Raw genomic sequence first — 17,230 nt, 5'->3', positions numbered from 1 at the left:
CTCAGTAGGGAGGAGGTTAGTAGCCCTGAGGGGGCAGCCGAGCGTCGTGAGGGACTCAGTAGAGCAGGTGCTCAGTAGGGAGGAGGTTAGTAGTTCTGAGGGGGGCAGCGGAGCGTCGTGAGGGACTCAGTAGAGTAAAGGTTTGCAGGGGAGCCTTTTCTTTCTACTCTGCTTTAATGGGCTTCCAGGAATTCCATTCTGTTTGTTTGCTTTCTTATTTTAGTTCCATGTTTTTTTATTAGTAAAAGTGGTGGTCTACTATTTTTTTAAAAATCTATAAAATTAACAGCGAAAGCAAGCATGTTTTATATTTTATAATCTTGGGGCAAGGATGAGCCAGTCAACCCAATTGATCAGTAATAGCCATTATTATTTAATAGACACTTTAATCACTTCCTAGAAAGGAAATATTACTTTAGTTGTACTACAGTGGTTGCATGTTTTTGTTTTTGGGGGGTTTTTTTGCACGTTTTTGATATGACACAGAAAAGAATTTAAGTCTTAAGATTTTATTAATTTCAATCTTCTTTTTCACCCTCAGAAGATATGTGCAAGCGTTTTGTACTCTTCCTCTTTTTTTCCCTAACACTTTGATAGTAGCGTCTTGAACTTGCTTGTCTACTTGTGATTCATGTGTGTATATGGTTCTAAAGTAGTAAAGAAGTGTAAATTTAAGATTATGAAATATTTTTAAATACATGATTTAGAGAATTGAGCACACACTTTGAAGTTTCCAGATTTTGCCGATAAAAAATTATCTTGAGTAATCAAGTTCCAGACTGATGTAGGTACATTACAGGAAAATCTAAAGCAAGATGAAAGGGCAGAAGGTGTGTAATGACAGTGAGTGTAGAAATGTATTTTTGGATTAAAGGACAATTTGAACTATTTGTATAAAGTTTGGGATTAGCCTAGCAGTGCATATTTTAAATTACTTTCTTAGAATTTTGGCCTTCTATACAAAATTTTGGACATCAGAATGGAGTCAGAAATGAAAAAATATTATCTGTTCTTAGATTAAAAATCTATTGACAGTAGATAAAGTCAGAGTAGTAGAACTGGAAAGGTAACAAACAATGCATTGGAGAAGTAAGTAAAAAACATTCAAACCTGTCAGTAGATAAGATTAGGTGGAGACTGGTTCCCGAATACTACGATTGAAGGACCTTTTTTTCCTGAAATTGTGGGAAGTACAGTTGACATGAGATTTACTCTCTTAAAAAATTTTTAAGTGTAAAATGTAGTATTGTTAACTATAGGCAAAGTGTTGTAAATGGATCTTTAGAACTTACTCATCTTGCATAACTAAACTTTATATACATTGAATAGCAACCACCATTCTATTTTCTGCTTCTGTGAGTTTGACTGTTTTAGTTGCCTCATTTAAGTGGAGTCACGTAGTACTGTTCTTCTGTGACTGGCTTATTTCACTTGGCATAATGTTCTCAAGGTTCAGCCATGCTGTTGCATATGACAGGATTTCTGAAGGAACAGTTATTAAGACTGTAATATCAAAATAAATTTAGAATATATGAAAAGAAATTTTAGGTAACTCATTATATCAAATAGTAGAAACAAAATACAAACAATAGAGATGACTGGAATGGATTTATGAATCTTAAATCCTAAAAGGAGTCATGCAAATTAATAGGCCATTTAAAGCCCTCACCATGGCAGTCACTGTACTAGGTACTTGGATACAGTTATAGAAATGTCACATAGGCTTAGCTGACATAGAGCTCATGGTCTAGTTAGGGAGACAGGTATGTAACAAATAATTACAACAATGTGTTAGATAATTAATGATAAAGAATAAGAAGTTTCAGAAGTAATGTGGAAGGAGGGACTCAATCTGTTGGTGAAAAGGAGAGGATTGGGAAAATCTCACAGAGGGGGCTGAACATTTGCTGGCTTTTGAGGGTGACTAGGACTTAGGCTGGCAGGAAAAGATATTGCAGGCAGAGCAAACACAGTGCACAAAGAAAAAGAGAAATTTGCAATGGTTCTTACTGCTAGAAAGTGTACCAACCATTTAATTACTTGTTAAGGGAGAAAAACATACTTTCTTGTGTCCCTAAGGACATCTTAGAACCAAAATATTGGACTAGGTATATTTGATTCTTTACAATATTAGCAACATCTGTGTTCTTAAAATTTCAAGAGATGTATAGAAGGTGAGGATTGATATCATGAAATGGAGGATGATTGGTACAACTTAATAAAAAACTATAGACTTGAAGTGCAAGTGCTTTATTATCAGTTTATCTTATTTAAACATTTAAATCTTAAGTATAACATGCATAGAGAAAAAATACAGTTCTTTATTTTTTGTTTCAAATTATTTTGCCATATTTGCACTGTGTGTTATCTCTCAGTAGTCTGGAAGGGACCATACTCAATCATATAAATTTTGGATTAAAAAGAAGGTACTGTCATACATCTTGTGCATGAATGGGTTCATGCCTGAAGTTAAAAGATCAAAAAGTATATTAACTGGCAGAAGTCTTGGATCTTCTACCCCCATGAGGAAGTTTTAACGTTGCGAGGGGCATGTTTGGTTTTCACGATTAGGAAATGTTGCTGGCTTAAGCAGGCAAGCACCATGGTTGCTGGATGATTCACAAGGTGTTGAATAGAGTTAACCTATATTCCACATGCTTTGGATGTTCCTCCAGACCTTTATAAGTGGGAAAAACCTTCTTACAGTCGGTCTGCATGTATAACTTAAATCTGTTTTATATGCTTTCATTAATAGTCGTGAACAACTTATTGCCAGAAGTCATGCTGCCAAGTCCAGAATCAAGTGTGGGAGGGGACTACCAAGTTACAGGGCAGAGGGCTTGGATACAGGAAGCCATTAATTGAGACCGTTGATGCAGTGACTTGACACATTTGTATATCTGGGAAAGATTTCACTTTTCATTGAGAACTTTACTAAGAATTGTTCACTGTTTTTGGCAAGTCACAAAACTGATGGCAGCACTACTCACGATATTTGAGTCATTAATAAAGTACATCTGAATTGGTCTGAGTTGGTAGCTGTGGTAAGCAGATGATGTTATTAGTATTTATAAATATGTATCACGGACACCCTTGATGTTTATAACATATCATTAGTATCTACAGATATAGTTTATAAGTTACTTGAATATTACTTTAGAATTCTTAGACTCCTACAGTGTGTTCATTGGAGGAGATATGTACATTATCAGGTTTTAGAACATACCTGCCAGATGTTAGTAAAATATTTTATAGCAAAGCACTTTGTGTTTATTGGTGTTGACATTTTTTCCAAAAGTCAAATATTTCACAAAAAATTTTCACGTATTTATCTTGTAATGTTTTCTTTTGTATCATGATGTTACTTTAAAAAAATCTTTAGTGGTTTGCTCCATATGTCCTCTTTTATGATGTTGTGGGTCAACCATGGTCCTCTAGTTGAAGGAATTTCACTATTGGGTTAACTTCTCATTATCAAACTTAATGGAAGGAAGGCTGGCTAACAGTGCTATAGATAATTCAGTAAAAGGAAAATGTAGAAGTAATTTTATTTTGAACCATACAGTTTTTCTTTTCTAGTAATAAATTAATCTTCCTAATTATGTTTCAGGACTGAGAGTAAAAGGGTTACTGCTGATGCTCCACAGGCATAAAATCTACATGTAGAAATAAAATCATGCATTGATTGACAGTATTTGATCATCTTTATGCTAGATGAAAAAAAATAAGCCCCAACCCAGAAGCTAAAGCTTTAAAAAAATCCTTCTTAAACAATAGACCCATAAGGTAAGGTGTGCTTTTCCCTGGTTAACATTCATGATTGATTCATTCTTCATTCTTGAAGCAGAGATTTATTAATCATCTACCATGTGCCAGGGATTGTCCTTGGGTGCTAGGGATACTGTCCATGATTCGTGCCCTCAGGTAAAGCTTACAGTCTAGTAGGGGAGAGAGACAGTAAAAATCATTTTTTTCAGTTCCATTTTGGTATAAGAGTGAGAAAGGGCTTCAGTTTAGAGTTTGTAAATGCTTGGGATTATGCAGATAGTTTTTTTCAAGAAGTTATACTTATGGCTTAAATAGGCTTTATTTTATGAGACAGCTCTTTAGGCCTTTTGTGTAGTTAAATTGAATCTTCGGGAAGATTAGAGCTATTTTATAATCAGAAACAAGCATCGCCACAAAGAAAAATATTTTGATATCTAAAAAATTTAAAATTCCAAATCCACATGCTGTGACAGTTTTGCTGGAATATTCAGGTATCATTTTATGATATGTTATACTCAATCTATTATGCTGTTAAACAGGAAGTGGTTATTTCCTAAATCATCCTGTCTTATAAACTATAATAAGTGATGGTCATTCTCAGTACAGAACAGTGGACTCTGTAAAATAGAAGGCCAATATCAGAAAGAGCCCGTAGGCCATTATCATAGTAAAGACAATGAGCTTTTGAATTAATCCTGAATCAGGGCATGGAACTGTCAGGGAGTTTCGAAGTGTTGTATTCATTTCTTCTAAGTTTGATTAAAAACTAAACAATCTAACCCAAACTGCAGCTCTGTAGGGAAATTGATAAAATTTGGGCTGGGCCTATTAAAAGAGTCCTTGAAGTGCAGTGGTCTTGTGCAGAAAGGATTGGATTTGGACTTGGCAGGTTGAGAACAATGGACAAGATGCCTCTGAGCCTCAGTTTCTATAAGTGTAAAATAATAACAGTATCTTAACATAGAAAGGCTAGAATAATTTGAGCGCAAGCAACCTGTGAAAGTTCCCAGCATATTTCTTATAGAATAATATAGATATTCAGATTTTTGTTGAATCAGAATCTAAGATAGTAGAAGGTATAGAAGGATTATCAATATTATTTTTTTTTTGACTTTTTGCTCAGAGTGGTTTCATTAGGGGAATTTTTCACTTTTCTTAGACTACAGTAGCATTTACATTAATATTTAGGTTATGTATTTAAACTCTTGGAGCATTTTAATTATATGCTGAGCTTAAATAATATTAGTAAAATTTGGCAGTTATTTTAGTAACAGCATATTAAATGTCATTATTGAGTGGCAGAGTTAAGTTACATACTCATTACTCCAGGGTCTACAATTACCTTGCTGTCTGTACAGAGGTTGGCAAATCTGTTTCTGTAAATGGCCAGGTGGTAAATATTGAAGGCCACCTACGTACAGTCTCTGTTGTATATTCTTGTTAGAAAAAATCTTAAAAAAAGTAACCCTTTAAATATGCATAAATCAAATGATCAGGGGCAGTACAAAAATAGGCCAGTGACCCAAATTTGATCTGCAGGTGGTTGGTTATAGACTCCTGGTCTATGGAATTCCAAAGTTTTCAGTTCTCAATATAAATTCTTTTATAACCTTGCTTCTTTTCCTAGTTAATCTTTTTTTTGCTTCATTACCAATAGAAATGTTTGAACGCCAGTGGTTTCTGGTTTGTTTTCTATATATGCTGTCTGTATCCCACTTTTCTTGCCATTTTGCTCAAGCTGAATCATTTATCCTGAATCTTTTTTTCAAGACCTATCAAAGTTTTTACCCTTCCATCAAGTCTTTCAGGAGTATTTTAGCCCACAGGGACTAACACCGCCCCCCCCCCCATACTTTAAACTTTTTTTTTTTTTAATATAGCATTGACTCTAAGATTTTACACAGATTTTTTTTATTGCTCTCATAGTTTCTTCTGTATTGGTCTTATTACCCTCAAAACATTATAGACATTTCCAAGGTATAATCTTGTATACTTCTTCATTATACCTAGAGCAGTGAGAATGATGAATGTGTGTGTTTGTGTGTGTGTGTACATATATGTATATGTAAATGTGTGTGTATTTATTTTATTTTATTTTTAATTTTATTTTTAGTTTGTTTTATTTTATTATTATTATATTTGTAAAAATTCCTGGGCTTTACTCCTCAGAGATTCTGACCTTGGGTGTGGGGTGAGGCAGAGGAGTGTCTGTCTGCATTTTCAGCCAGAAGCCCCATGTGATTCTGTTGCTGATGGCTACAGACCACCTTTTGAGAGAACCAGTATGGTAACTAAAGGCTCCATCCAGTCTAGACTCAAAATAATCTGTGGTCTAGTTTCGGCACCACTAACTGATAAGCCTTGTTACCTTGGGGAAACTACTTTTCCCTGAGCTTCATTTTCCTTTGTACTCTATGGGAAGTACCTGTCCTGCCTCTATTTGATGAGGTTGATTTGAAGGTAGTATATGTGAAAACATTTTGAAAACTGATGTATTATGTAGATGTAAGATGTCAGTTTTAAGTGCAGATGTACTTTTTCATTGACTTCTAAGCTCAGGGGGAAAAAAGTATCATATAGGAAAATGGTGTGCTTTGAACTGAATTTAGTTTAGGGAGATTTTTGCAGAATTACAGTCAATATGATGGTATTAATCAGTATGAAAAGTTATTTCAATAATAATAGTAACATTTCAAAAAATTTTAACTAAAAATATGTAATTATTTGAGAGACTAGCTTCCTAGTGAGATATTTGAGGTTTAAAACCATCTAGCTAAAATATCGAAGCATGTTCTGTATTAAAGAGGCTATTTGTTCAACTTATGCATATTTATGAAGAAAGACATACTTTAAAGTCTGGCCTCTATTTTGAAAGAAAGGCGAGTGTTAAGAGTTTCTAAAAATTCTGCTGAATCAAATCAGTAATGACATAGTAATCTTTAAAATATTCAGAGTGCATTCTTTGATATTAGTTGTTGGCTTTCAGAGAAATATCTAATAATACTAATTAACAAAAAGAATGTTGGAAATGTTATCTTTGTTTCGTACATATTGTAGCATGTGGATCTTTCTGAATGATGACTGAAAACTCAAGAGTATTGTAGAAGGAGCTGGAAGGTAGTTTGTAACTACTCTGAGCATTTATTTAACTTTTTATTGCATTTGTATCCCAGGTCACATTATTTATTTCCTTCTAACTCCTTGCTTCAGCCATTCTAGCTTCCTCTTATCTGTCAGCTTTTGTTTCTTTCTTTCTTGCCATTAAGTATGTTATCTTTTTTTAAAAAAAAAAAATCTTACTTGAATCTAATTAAAAATAAAATTATTCATTCTTTTTGTTCTTTTTAAAACTTTTTGTTGTGGAGCTGCTCATATATCTACACAGTAGACAGAATAATGTACCAAACTCCTGTCCCTTTTTTATTATGTGAAGCAGATCTGAGACATACAATTTTCCTCTGTAAATTCAGGAACTAGATGTTATCTCTAAAAAAGGACTCTAAAAGAATATATAACTCCATATCATTTTCATATCCATAGAAATTAATAGTAATCTAACTACATAGCTAGTGTTCAAGTTTCCTTTTATTTCATAAATTTCCTTTTTTCTCTTCCCTTAAGCATATGTTTGAATACAGATGCAAGCAAGGCTCACATGTTATGAGTGGTTAATATGGGTTTTGAAACTCTGACAAAGGATTGGAGGCTAGATGGGTCAGACTTTGGCCTGCCTAGGCCTGGCTGGGACCAGGCAACTTCCTGGGGCCTGTACCACTTGGTCTATGGGATAGAGTCAGGTTTGTGCCAGGACAGTGGGGGCCTCAGACCAGGTGGTTACTCTGGGGCTGGATAACCTGTAACTGGGGGCCCTGCCAGCTCAAGTCCCTGGGAAACATAGCAGTTGAGGTGAATTCCAAGCTTTGCAGTGAAACTCGTAGTACAAGTTCCCCCGGTACGTATCTGAGTTGTAGTCTTTCACGTGTGTCTTCCATTGCTCCAGCATCACCTGCTACTAGGCTGCTGAAAATCAATGTTGGGTTCTTATTATAGAGCAGGAATGCTAGTTGGTTGCTAGGACCAACCAACAACCAACAACTGGCATTCATCTTGGCAACAGAAGATTCCATCTGGATGCAGGGTGCTTTATGATCTGGTAAGAAGGAACTTAAGACAAGCTCTGGGGCCATAGATTTTTGAGGAATTGGTGATGATATCGAAGGTTTTTTGGTTCTGTTTCATGAAATTCAAGCCATCCTGCACAGGCAAGATAATCTTTGGGTAGTAGTAGCCATAGGCCATGCCTGGCAGGAACTTCTTAGAGATTTAGATGGTATCTTTTGTCAGTTTTCTCCTAGACGATGGGCTCCACCAGTTCGCCAGGGATGATCTCTTACTGGCCTGTGATGCTAGGATTTTTCCAAGGATGGGGTGGCTGTGAGCAGTCATCTTCTGGCACCAGAACCTGTCCTGCTTTGTGCCACCTAACTGCAGTATGGTGCCATAAGTCTTACTGAAGGTGAGCAAGGTCTCCTGGTAGTGTGAGTGCTGTAGCTGCTCTGCTTGAGGCGGGCCTGGTTGGGTTATCTGCTAAGTTGTCTCTACCCCCCTCTCATGGATGGCCATAGCTAGATCTTGTCCCCGGCGGAGGCTGCTCAAAGCCACAGCACAATGGCCACATTTGGCTGTCTTCTGCCCCGCACCTCTCAACATTTTATTATGAGAAATACATAAAACTTTAAAAATTATGCAGGTACATTAAACACGGTGCTGTATTTGCACTAGCAAATATCTGTGTGTGTCTGCATTTGATCATCCACCTTATATTTTTCTTGCATTTCAAAGTAATTTGCAAACATTAGTTCATATCACCCCTAAAATCTTTTGTATATCATTAATTAGAATTCGATATTTGTTAAGATTTTTTTGAGGTATAATTTATGCACAGTGAATGTAAAAGTCTTAAGTGTACCTGTGGAAGAGTTTTGATAAATGTATCCAGTTTGGTAACCCAGAGTCCTATAAAGATACAGAACATGACCATCATTCCCCCAGAGTCCCCCTAACATCTCTTCCTGTTCAATCCCTCCCCTTTCCAGAGGCAACCACTGTTTTGATTTTTATTCATACTCGTATAAAGAAAATAATTAAGAATGTGCTTTTTTTGTTCTACAAATAACAAATACTGGAAAGGGTATGGAGAAAAGGGACCCTTCCTACACTCTTGGTGGAAAGGTAAATTGGTGCAGCTACTATGGAAAACAGTATGGAGGTTCCTCAAAAAACTAAAAATAGAGTTGCCCTATGATCCAGCAATTCCTCTCCTCGACATATATCCGGACAAAACTATAATTCAGAAAGATAGATGCATCTCTGTGTTCATAGAAGCACTATTCACAATAGCAAAGACATGAAAACAACGTAAGTGTCCATCAGCAGATGAATGAATAAAGATGTGGTACATATACACAATGGAATACTACTCAGCCATAAAAAGGAATGAAATAATGCCATTTACAGCAAACATGGGGGACCTAGAGATTATTGTACTATGTGAAGTAAGTCAGAAGACTTATTGTATGATGTCAAGTATATGTAGAATCTAAAAAAATGTTACAAATGAATTTACTTACAAAGCAGAAACAGACTTAGAAAACAAATTTATGGTTACCAAAGGGGAAAGGTGAGGGGGAAGGATAAATTAGGAGCTTGGGATTAACACATACACACTGCAATATATAAAATAGATAATCAACAAGGACCTACAGATTGCCTTTTCTTTTGATTATGGATCACGCTCTCTTGTTTCTTTTTGTGTATCTAGTGATTTTGGATTATATCTAGAGCATCGGCAAATGGTAGGTTGTAGAGCCTCTGGGTTCTGTTTTGTTTGTCCAGAAAGTATTGATTTTGTTTGTTTGTTTTGTTCACTTTTTACTTTAGCAAACTCTGCCTCTCCTGGTGGGAGCCAGTTGAAATCTCTGTTCAGTTCTTTTAGTCCTTAATTGAACTGCTTTGAATTGTCCCTGTACACGCCTCGATCAAGGGTGAGCCAGAGATTTGTGCAAAGTTGTTATGCAAGTTTTGCAGCTCTCCCTTCTTGGACATACCCTTCACTTTCCAGTTGCTGTGGTTGTGAACTCTGTCTTTAAGCTTTTAGATTTGTGGATTTCTCTTTGAGTTTTGGCAGCTCTGCTTGGCAGAGGTCTGCTTTCAAATGATGATCCTTAAAAAAAGAGTAGATACTTAGTGCTGTTTCTTTCTTACAGGTGTTGACTCTTCCCCAGAATCTGTTTACCTTGTGGTTGCTTTCTAGTGTCTTCCGATAATTCTTATAATGTGTGCTGAGTTTATAGTTGTTAATTTCTGGGAGCTGGGTTTTAATTTGAGCTATACTGACGTTACTGGAAGTGGAACCTGCTCTGCTTGTCTTTTAAGTTTTTTTTTATTCTATAAGTTTCCCCTTCAGTTATTTACTCCTATTCTCTCTCCCCCTCCCTTTTTCCCTCTCTCAGCTCAGTCATTTTTCAGTAGTGTCCCACTATCACGATTTTGCTGATTCCATCCATGCAGTGTCAGTGTTCCTCTGTCATCTCAGTTCCCTATAAATTGATAGTCAGATCTAGTAGCTTCCTAAGATTCACATTTAATTGAGGGAAGAGGGAAGACTGAGTGTTTCATAGGGTGGGTGGTGTGTTCTTTTGTGGAGAAACACATTTTCGTGTTTCTGTCTGTGTTGAGAGGGGGCGGCTAATACTCTGTGCCTACGTCCATTAGTAGGGATTGTAAAAGGGTGATAACTTAGTCTGGGAACCTGTACGGGGATCCTTAAGGCCTTTACAGGGGTTCTCTGAGGTCAAAAAAATTTTTAATAATAATTCTAAGACTTGATTTGCTGTATTTACTCCCAGTCTCATGAGTATACAGTGGAGTTTTCCAGAAGCTACATAACATAATGCAGAAGCTGATCAGAAATCAGCTGTCTTCTATTTAAACAGGTATTAATGAAATTTGCAAAAATCTAAAGCAGTGCCACCCTTCTCACTAATTTTTGCTTTAGAAAATATAGCTATTTTTACGATTAAAAGTTAGTTACATTAACATACAACAGTTTTATTGTGTTAAAAGTACATTAATATTGCCTAGGATGTGGGAGTAGGGGTAATGTAGAGCGACTGCTAATGGATATGGGATTTCTTTAGACTATAATAAAAATGTTCTAAAATTGAGCTGTGCTGGTGGCACAACTCTTGAATATACTAAAAACATTAAATTGTACACTTTAAATAGGTGAATTATATGTTATACAAATTATATCTCAATAAAGCTTCTAAAAAGTCAAAAAAAAGTACATTAAAACTGTTTTTCATAAATATCAGTAGATAGAGTGCACATAAACAAAGCCATTTATGATCCTCAACATTTAACTGTTTTCAAAATGAGTTAGTTCTGTAGCATCTCCCACAGTGACCAATCAGGGTGTGTGTGTGTGTATACAATAAATTGGTCATATATATATCATTGTGAAATTGTTTATTTGACTTATTTCAGTCAGTAGCAGTTATTCTTGTTGATGTTCAGTTGTCCCCTTTGGACAGTTAGATAATCTGTTTTGGAAACCTACTATAACTTACCACTTCTGCAAATCTCATTTTTACTTAGAAGAGCTTTCCCTAAATATTCCTTTTCCTCTTTTTATATTAACCTGTGAGCCATCTGTCTATTTGCAAATATTCAAAGAAAACTAAATGTTTCTTCTCATGATTGATTTATGTAGAATATGGTACAGATCACGTTTACTTCAGAGACTTGTTTTGCATTTGGGCCAGTTAATCTCTCTGTTCCTTTGCCAAGGGCTACATTCCCAACCTTAGTCAACTGCCTGGCAAATGCATGCCTTCAGTCACCAGGACAACCAGACAATAGAGTGTCAGTCCAAATCAATCACTATTATTGAGCCTTAGATGAAGCTAAACAGTGGATGAGTAGTGTTCATGCTGGAGGTGGTGCTCTGGTATTGATGCTATCCCTAAACATTGATAATCCACGAACAGTTCTTACTTCATATCAAGACAAGTAAATAAAACTTCTTAATATTCAGTTCTAAATGAAGTATCAGACCAACTTGCCCATTCTCCTCCCTTTCTCACCTCTGTGTTTATTCTTGTTATATTCTGAAAAATGTAAAAAATGTAAAACTTGCCCTGTAGGGAGAGAAACATAAACCTTTGGTAATTTTTCCTTCTTGGCAAGCTTGCTTATCAGATTCATACTGTCTTAGGGAATGAGAATGCTTTGCTTTAAGAGACTTCACAAATTAAGTTTAGAACAAATGGAACCAAAACGGTGGTGGGAATTTTTTTTTTAATACCATTTTAGAAAATGGTTCTAAAGTTTATCCAAAAGCTCAAAAAAAGTAAAACTAGCTGGAAAGAATTTATAAAGCAAAGAGTAAATAGGATTGGCTCTGGTAGATACTAAATGTGTCTCTATGTTTATAGGCAATAATTTGCAATGCAAACTTGAAGTAATTAATTACAGTAATCTGAAGCTAGTGCAGGGCCTAGTAGACTAGATCTGTAGAATAGATCCTGAGATATACTATAATCCTTATGTATATTAAATATGTATATGAAGTTATTATAAAATAAATTAAGTTCAGCAGTCTGCTGTGGAAGGAATTTGTTATTCAGTAAATGGAGAGTCAATTAGAATGTTAACTGACATGGTATGCCAAAATAAATTTCAGAAAAATTTTAGAGTTAGGAAGCCATAAAAATATAGAAAATAGTCTCAAAGTATTTCCCTACAAGATACTTATTAATCTTAAGGGGAAAAATAGTGACTTTACTGTGGAGAAGTCTGGCCTGTATTGTTTTAACCAAGTGATTAAAGTTAACATCACCAGGAATGGGACAAACTGACATCATGTGCTTCCTGATATGATGCACTGGGAAGGATACAACATCACTTACGTGGTATTCCTTCCCAAAATGCATAACAAATTTAATTATGAGGAAACCTAAATTAAGGAACATACTATAAAATAACTGACTTGTACTCTTCAGAGATGTCAAGGTCATTAAAGACAAAAACAGACTAAGGAATGGTTCCCGATTAAAGGAGACAAGACAGTTATGGATACTGTACCAGGAGAACTTTTTCCATTTGCTGTTAAGGATACTGTTAAGATAATGGTTAGTCTGTAGATTAGATAGTAATAGTATAAAGTGTTAATTTCCTGATTTTGATAATTGTGTTATGGTTATAGGAAAGAATGTCCTCATTTTTAGGAGATACACATTTAGAGGTAAAAGGTTCATGTCTGTAATTTAAATGGTTCCAAAACTTTTTTTGGAGAGAGAATGATAAAGTAAATGTTAATCTTAGAGACTCTAGGTAAACAGTACATGGGACTTCTTTCCACTACAATTGCAACTTTTCTGTAAAACAGATTATTTCATAACTAAAAGGCAGGCAAAACTAAATGGTAATGTTTAAGGTTAGCTGGCTACATATTTAACATTTAAATGTGTGGAGACTTTATAGACTAAAAGCAATGGAAGAAATCACAAAAGTAAAAATTGGCAAATTTAGCTAAAACATGGAAACTTATTAAAGACGTAGCATACAAAATTGAAAGAGCAATACAGGGTACAGGGTAATTTACATATGTCATCTTAGTTTGATAAAATAGGGCAGTTGATAATCTTTCTCCAAACTACTTGCCCCTTTGCTAATATACTAAATCTTACATTTATAAAGCTGTTTATAATTTATAAAGCACATTCATGAATAAACGTGTGTTTAGGAGGTGGGGGGGGCAGCTTACCAAGCTCATGCTCCTTACTGAAGAAAGGGGGGAAGGCCCCCTCTCCTGGGAAAACCACAAAACACACACAGAACACACAGAACACACAGCTGTTTGGAGTAAGAATGGATGCCTAACCCTAGGGGCCAGGGACTAATCAGATCCTCTCTCTTTTACGAAATTGAATTAAGGTTCACAGAGGCTGGACTGAAAAGATGAATCACTTAACCGAAAAGGCAGTCTGTAGTTGGGCCATGTGCAGTCTTAACAAGTAAACAGGAAAAAACAAATTGTACTAAGATAAGCAAGAGCAGGGATTAGACATAGTATGAGAAGCAAAAGCGATAAACTATGTGTTTGCAGGGGGTGGGTTGTGGAGAAGGGCTTTGGAAACAGGTTATCAGACTGCCTAGGTCCCAGATGGCTTCCTGTTTGCAGCACAGGTTCCCATGTTTTAAGTGTTACTGTTCACTTTGCATAGACTTGTTTTATCTGATCAAATGTGGCTGAGTTTTGGTTCTTTGCAGCCTACCTGGAATGCAATTCTGACATTAGAGACATTAAATGAAACAAGGCATGGGAGTGTGCTGTGAGTCGTATATACTGACTTTTACCGTAGGTGTCTGAATTAGATCTGCTGGTCTCCTTCACAACTCACAAACACTTGAAATTAAGATTTATTGCTATTTCCACTTCATTTAATTTCTGTCTAGTATCCTAAATATTTTCTTCTTTTATCTTTTCTATTTTTTTGTAATTATCAGTTATTTTGAAAAGTGTTACTCTCTCCCTGAAACTTAAACTCTGGTACTTTTCTCCTTTATTCTCAAGTGAATGGGTATGTATTATAAATTGGCCCTTAGATAGTTCTCACTCTTGGAAAGTTCTTCCTGCAGGGAAAGGCTTCTTTCATTTTATGTTCATCTCTCTGTTGTTATTCCCCATGCACATTATAACACACACCTCAAAAACAGGCTTTTATTTATTATACTATTTAAATCATTATTATTCTTGGATGCTGGGATGGTATCATAGTAAGTCCACGTTGCATGTAATTCAGGCATCAGCAAGCGTTTTCTATAAAGAGCCAGATAGTAAATATTAGGCTTTTGTATCATACAGTCTCTGTTGCAACTACCTAGCAAAGCAGCCCTAGACAATAGATAAACAAGCGGACATGGCTGTGTTCCAATGAAACTTCAGCTATAAACACAGGCTGTAGGCCAGATTTAGCCTGGGAGGTATAATTTGCTAACCTCTGGCCTAAATTTGATTTGAGAATTTGGATCAGTGAATTTATTACTTCTGCGTAAGTTGGTAAGCTGAATGTTCTAGGTCAGCATGTATATTTTAGATGGAACGAAGGGGGAAAAAAGATAATTTCTACTGTACATATGTTTCAGGGCTGTTAGGAAGTTGCTTCCACTCATGCACCAGATATTTATTTAGTGTCTGCTCTATGTTTGGCAGGCACTGAGAATACAGATAGTGGCGAATCGGAGAGAAGGTTCCTGCCACGTGAAATTTACATTTAGAAGTTGTGAGATAAAGGTCTGTGAAAATAAATAATACATTGTGATAACGTGTATATGAGTTTTGGTGTGGGGAATGTTACCCCTTTAGAATGGGTGGTCAGGGAAGACTTTATGAGGGGGCCTTTGTGGCTGGAAAGAGCGATGATGTAAGATGAGTTTGGAGAGTTAATCAGGCGTAAGATCCTATGGGGCCTAAACAGGTGGTGATGAAGAATTTGATTCTTAGGCTAAGGAAGCCATTATAAGGTAGTTTCCTGCTTAAATTAAAAAACAACAACAGCAAACTAGGATTAAATAAATTGGATTTGATGTCTCATAAATCTGATACTCCCTCACATACCCAAATTATCTGTCTGGTTCACAAAGGCTCTGGTGTCTCAGTGGTCTGCACATACAGCTTGTGCATGCCTGTTTTCAATGACTCAGTTGCATATGCTCTAATTCTTGCCAAAACATTTTTTAAAACCAAATTTTAAGATGGAATATACCATACAGTCCTAAAAAGATGTAAATAATTGCAAGACTGTCTGTTTCTTTGCATAAGGTACATGGATAGTGTTATTTCTTTAAGCATTATTAATGAGTATAAATCCTTTATAGATAGGTCATCACTGAGAAATAACCTGTCAGCTGTTGACCTAGAAATACTAGCATAGTCATGCTCATGTAGACTTCGGTGAGTGTAGAAAATTTTAATAATGTACTTGTTTTTTCAGTATTTAACTTAAATCATGACATATATATGAGATATTGTTTCTGATTGTTAGTTTTTAGGACAAAATAAGGCAAAAAAAAAAAAAACCTTGTTTTCCCTTTTAGGAAAAAATGTTATGTTGCTGATAGAATTTGTGTAGGTCTATCATAACTCTCCAGAGAGCTTCTAATGTTAATATTTATTTCTGTTAAATTTTTCTTTCTGCTTCCAAAAAGTGGATGTTAGTTACTTGCTCATGAATTTTTCAGTTCTTTAAGTCTCCTATTTGTTCCTATATTTTATGGGCAGTACTGTTAACTGCTGTAATTATATCTTACAGAAAAAGGCACTCCATCTCTCTACTGAGGAGAGAGGACAGAAAAGAGTCTGAACTCTAGTTGATGTGTATAGATTGGCTTAATGAAAAAAGTTTCTCTACTTCCAGAGCATCTTTCTGTCCTTTCCTTATTTTTATATCTTTGGACCTAGATGTTGCAAGCAGGGTCATGTCACATTGTTTATTCTTTGTATCTCTTTTATGAAAATAAGGGGTTGTCTGAATCTTAAAGGTAAGTATCTATTCCAGCAAGTTTCCACCACTCTATTTTGTTGTCCCTGAGAGGATTATAAAACTATAACATGTTATCTCTATTCATATCTATTTGTCTGATGCAACACTGTTTTCTTACTCTTCCTTTTATATGTGAGTAATTGAGAATTAGTATGGATGTTCCATATTTTTGGTGTTCATAATTGAGTTTGTTAAATTGCTTGCACTGCATGTATTTACTATCATGATTTAGGTTCAGTGCTGCATAGCTTTCAGCTGCCCTTCTAACTCTAGCTTTTATCCTGCTCTGTCTCCAAGCACCTGGTTTGTCTGGATACCCAAATGGCCTTTCTTGCCTCCTGGCTTCTGGGAGGGGGGGGTTCCGCTGATGGGAGAATGTTGTCAGCAGATCAAAGAAAGGAAGGAGGGAAAGGTTAAGATATTTACTTTCTAAACTTCTTTCATGTGGGATTTCTGTAGCCTAGCTGCCTCCTTTCATTGAAGGTCAGAACTCCCATCAAGTAGCCCTCTTAGTTTTAAGGTTGCCAACCACTTCCTCTCCTTCTGCCTTCACTGCCAGCGGGTGGTGGCAGGTCCTCCTGTTGCTAACCCTGGGACACTATACTCTCACTTGTGATTTCCTTACAGCTTACCTACGCTTTAAACAGTCTCTATTAGACTTCTCAAATTACCCAAATTGAGTGTGCCATCTGTTTCCTAAGTCAACCCTGACTGATAAATATACTTTAAAGTATTTTAGATTCTGTCAGTGGTTATTGTGATTGCAATTCTAAAGTGGATTAACACTAGAATAAGGGAAAAAATTATTCTGACAGTTTCATGAATTTATTCTGTTGGTTGATGTGTGATTTTAT

General features: G+C 35.8%; 1 protein-coding gene across 20 annotated transcripts in view; it reads left to right on the top strand.

Annotated features, from left to right (window-relative positions):
* AGFG1 (ArfGAP with FG repeats 1) overlaps positions 1-17,230 on the top strand; it is a 73,979-nt gene that overhangs the window by 23,596 nt on the left and 33,153 nt on the right. For 11 of the 20 annotated variants that reach the window (XM_082396196.1, XM_082396198.1, XM_082396199.1 and 8 more), the window contains exon 3: positions 15,047-15,127. The exons of the other annotated variants lie outside the window; for them this stretch is intronic. In XM_082396196.1, coding sequence (XP_082252322.1) covers positions 15,047-15,127 — 81 coding nt within the window. The remainder of the gene's footprint in view (positions 1-15,046; positions 15,128-17,230) is intronic. 20 annotated transcript variants of the gene reach the window in all.

This window comes from Balaenoptera borealis, assembly GCF_965194805.1.
Source record: "Balaenoptera borealis genome assembly, chromosome: 6".
Lineage (NCBI taxonomy): Eukaryota > Metazoa > Chordata > Mammalia > Artiodactyla > Balaenopteridae > Balaenoptera > Balaenoptera borealis.
Note: the sequence above shows the minus strand (reverse complement) of the source record. Positions and strands in the feature narration are given on the sequence as shown.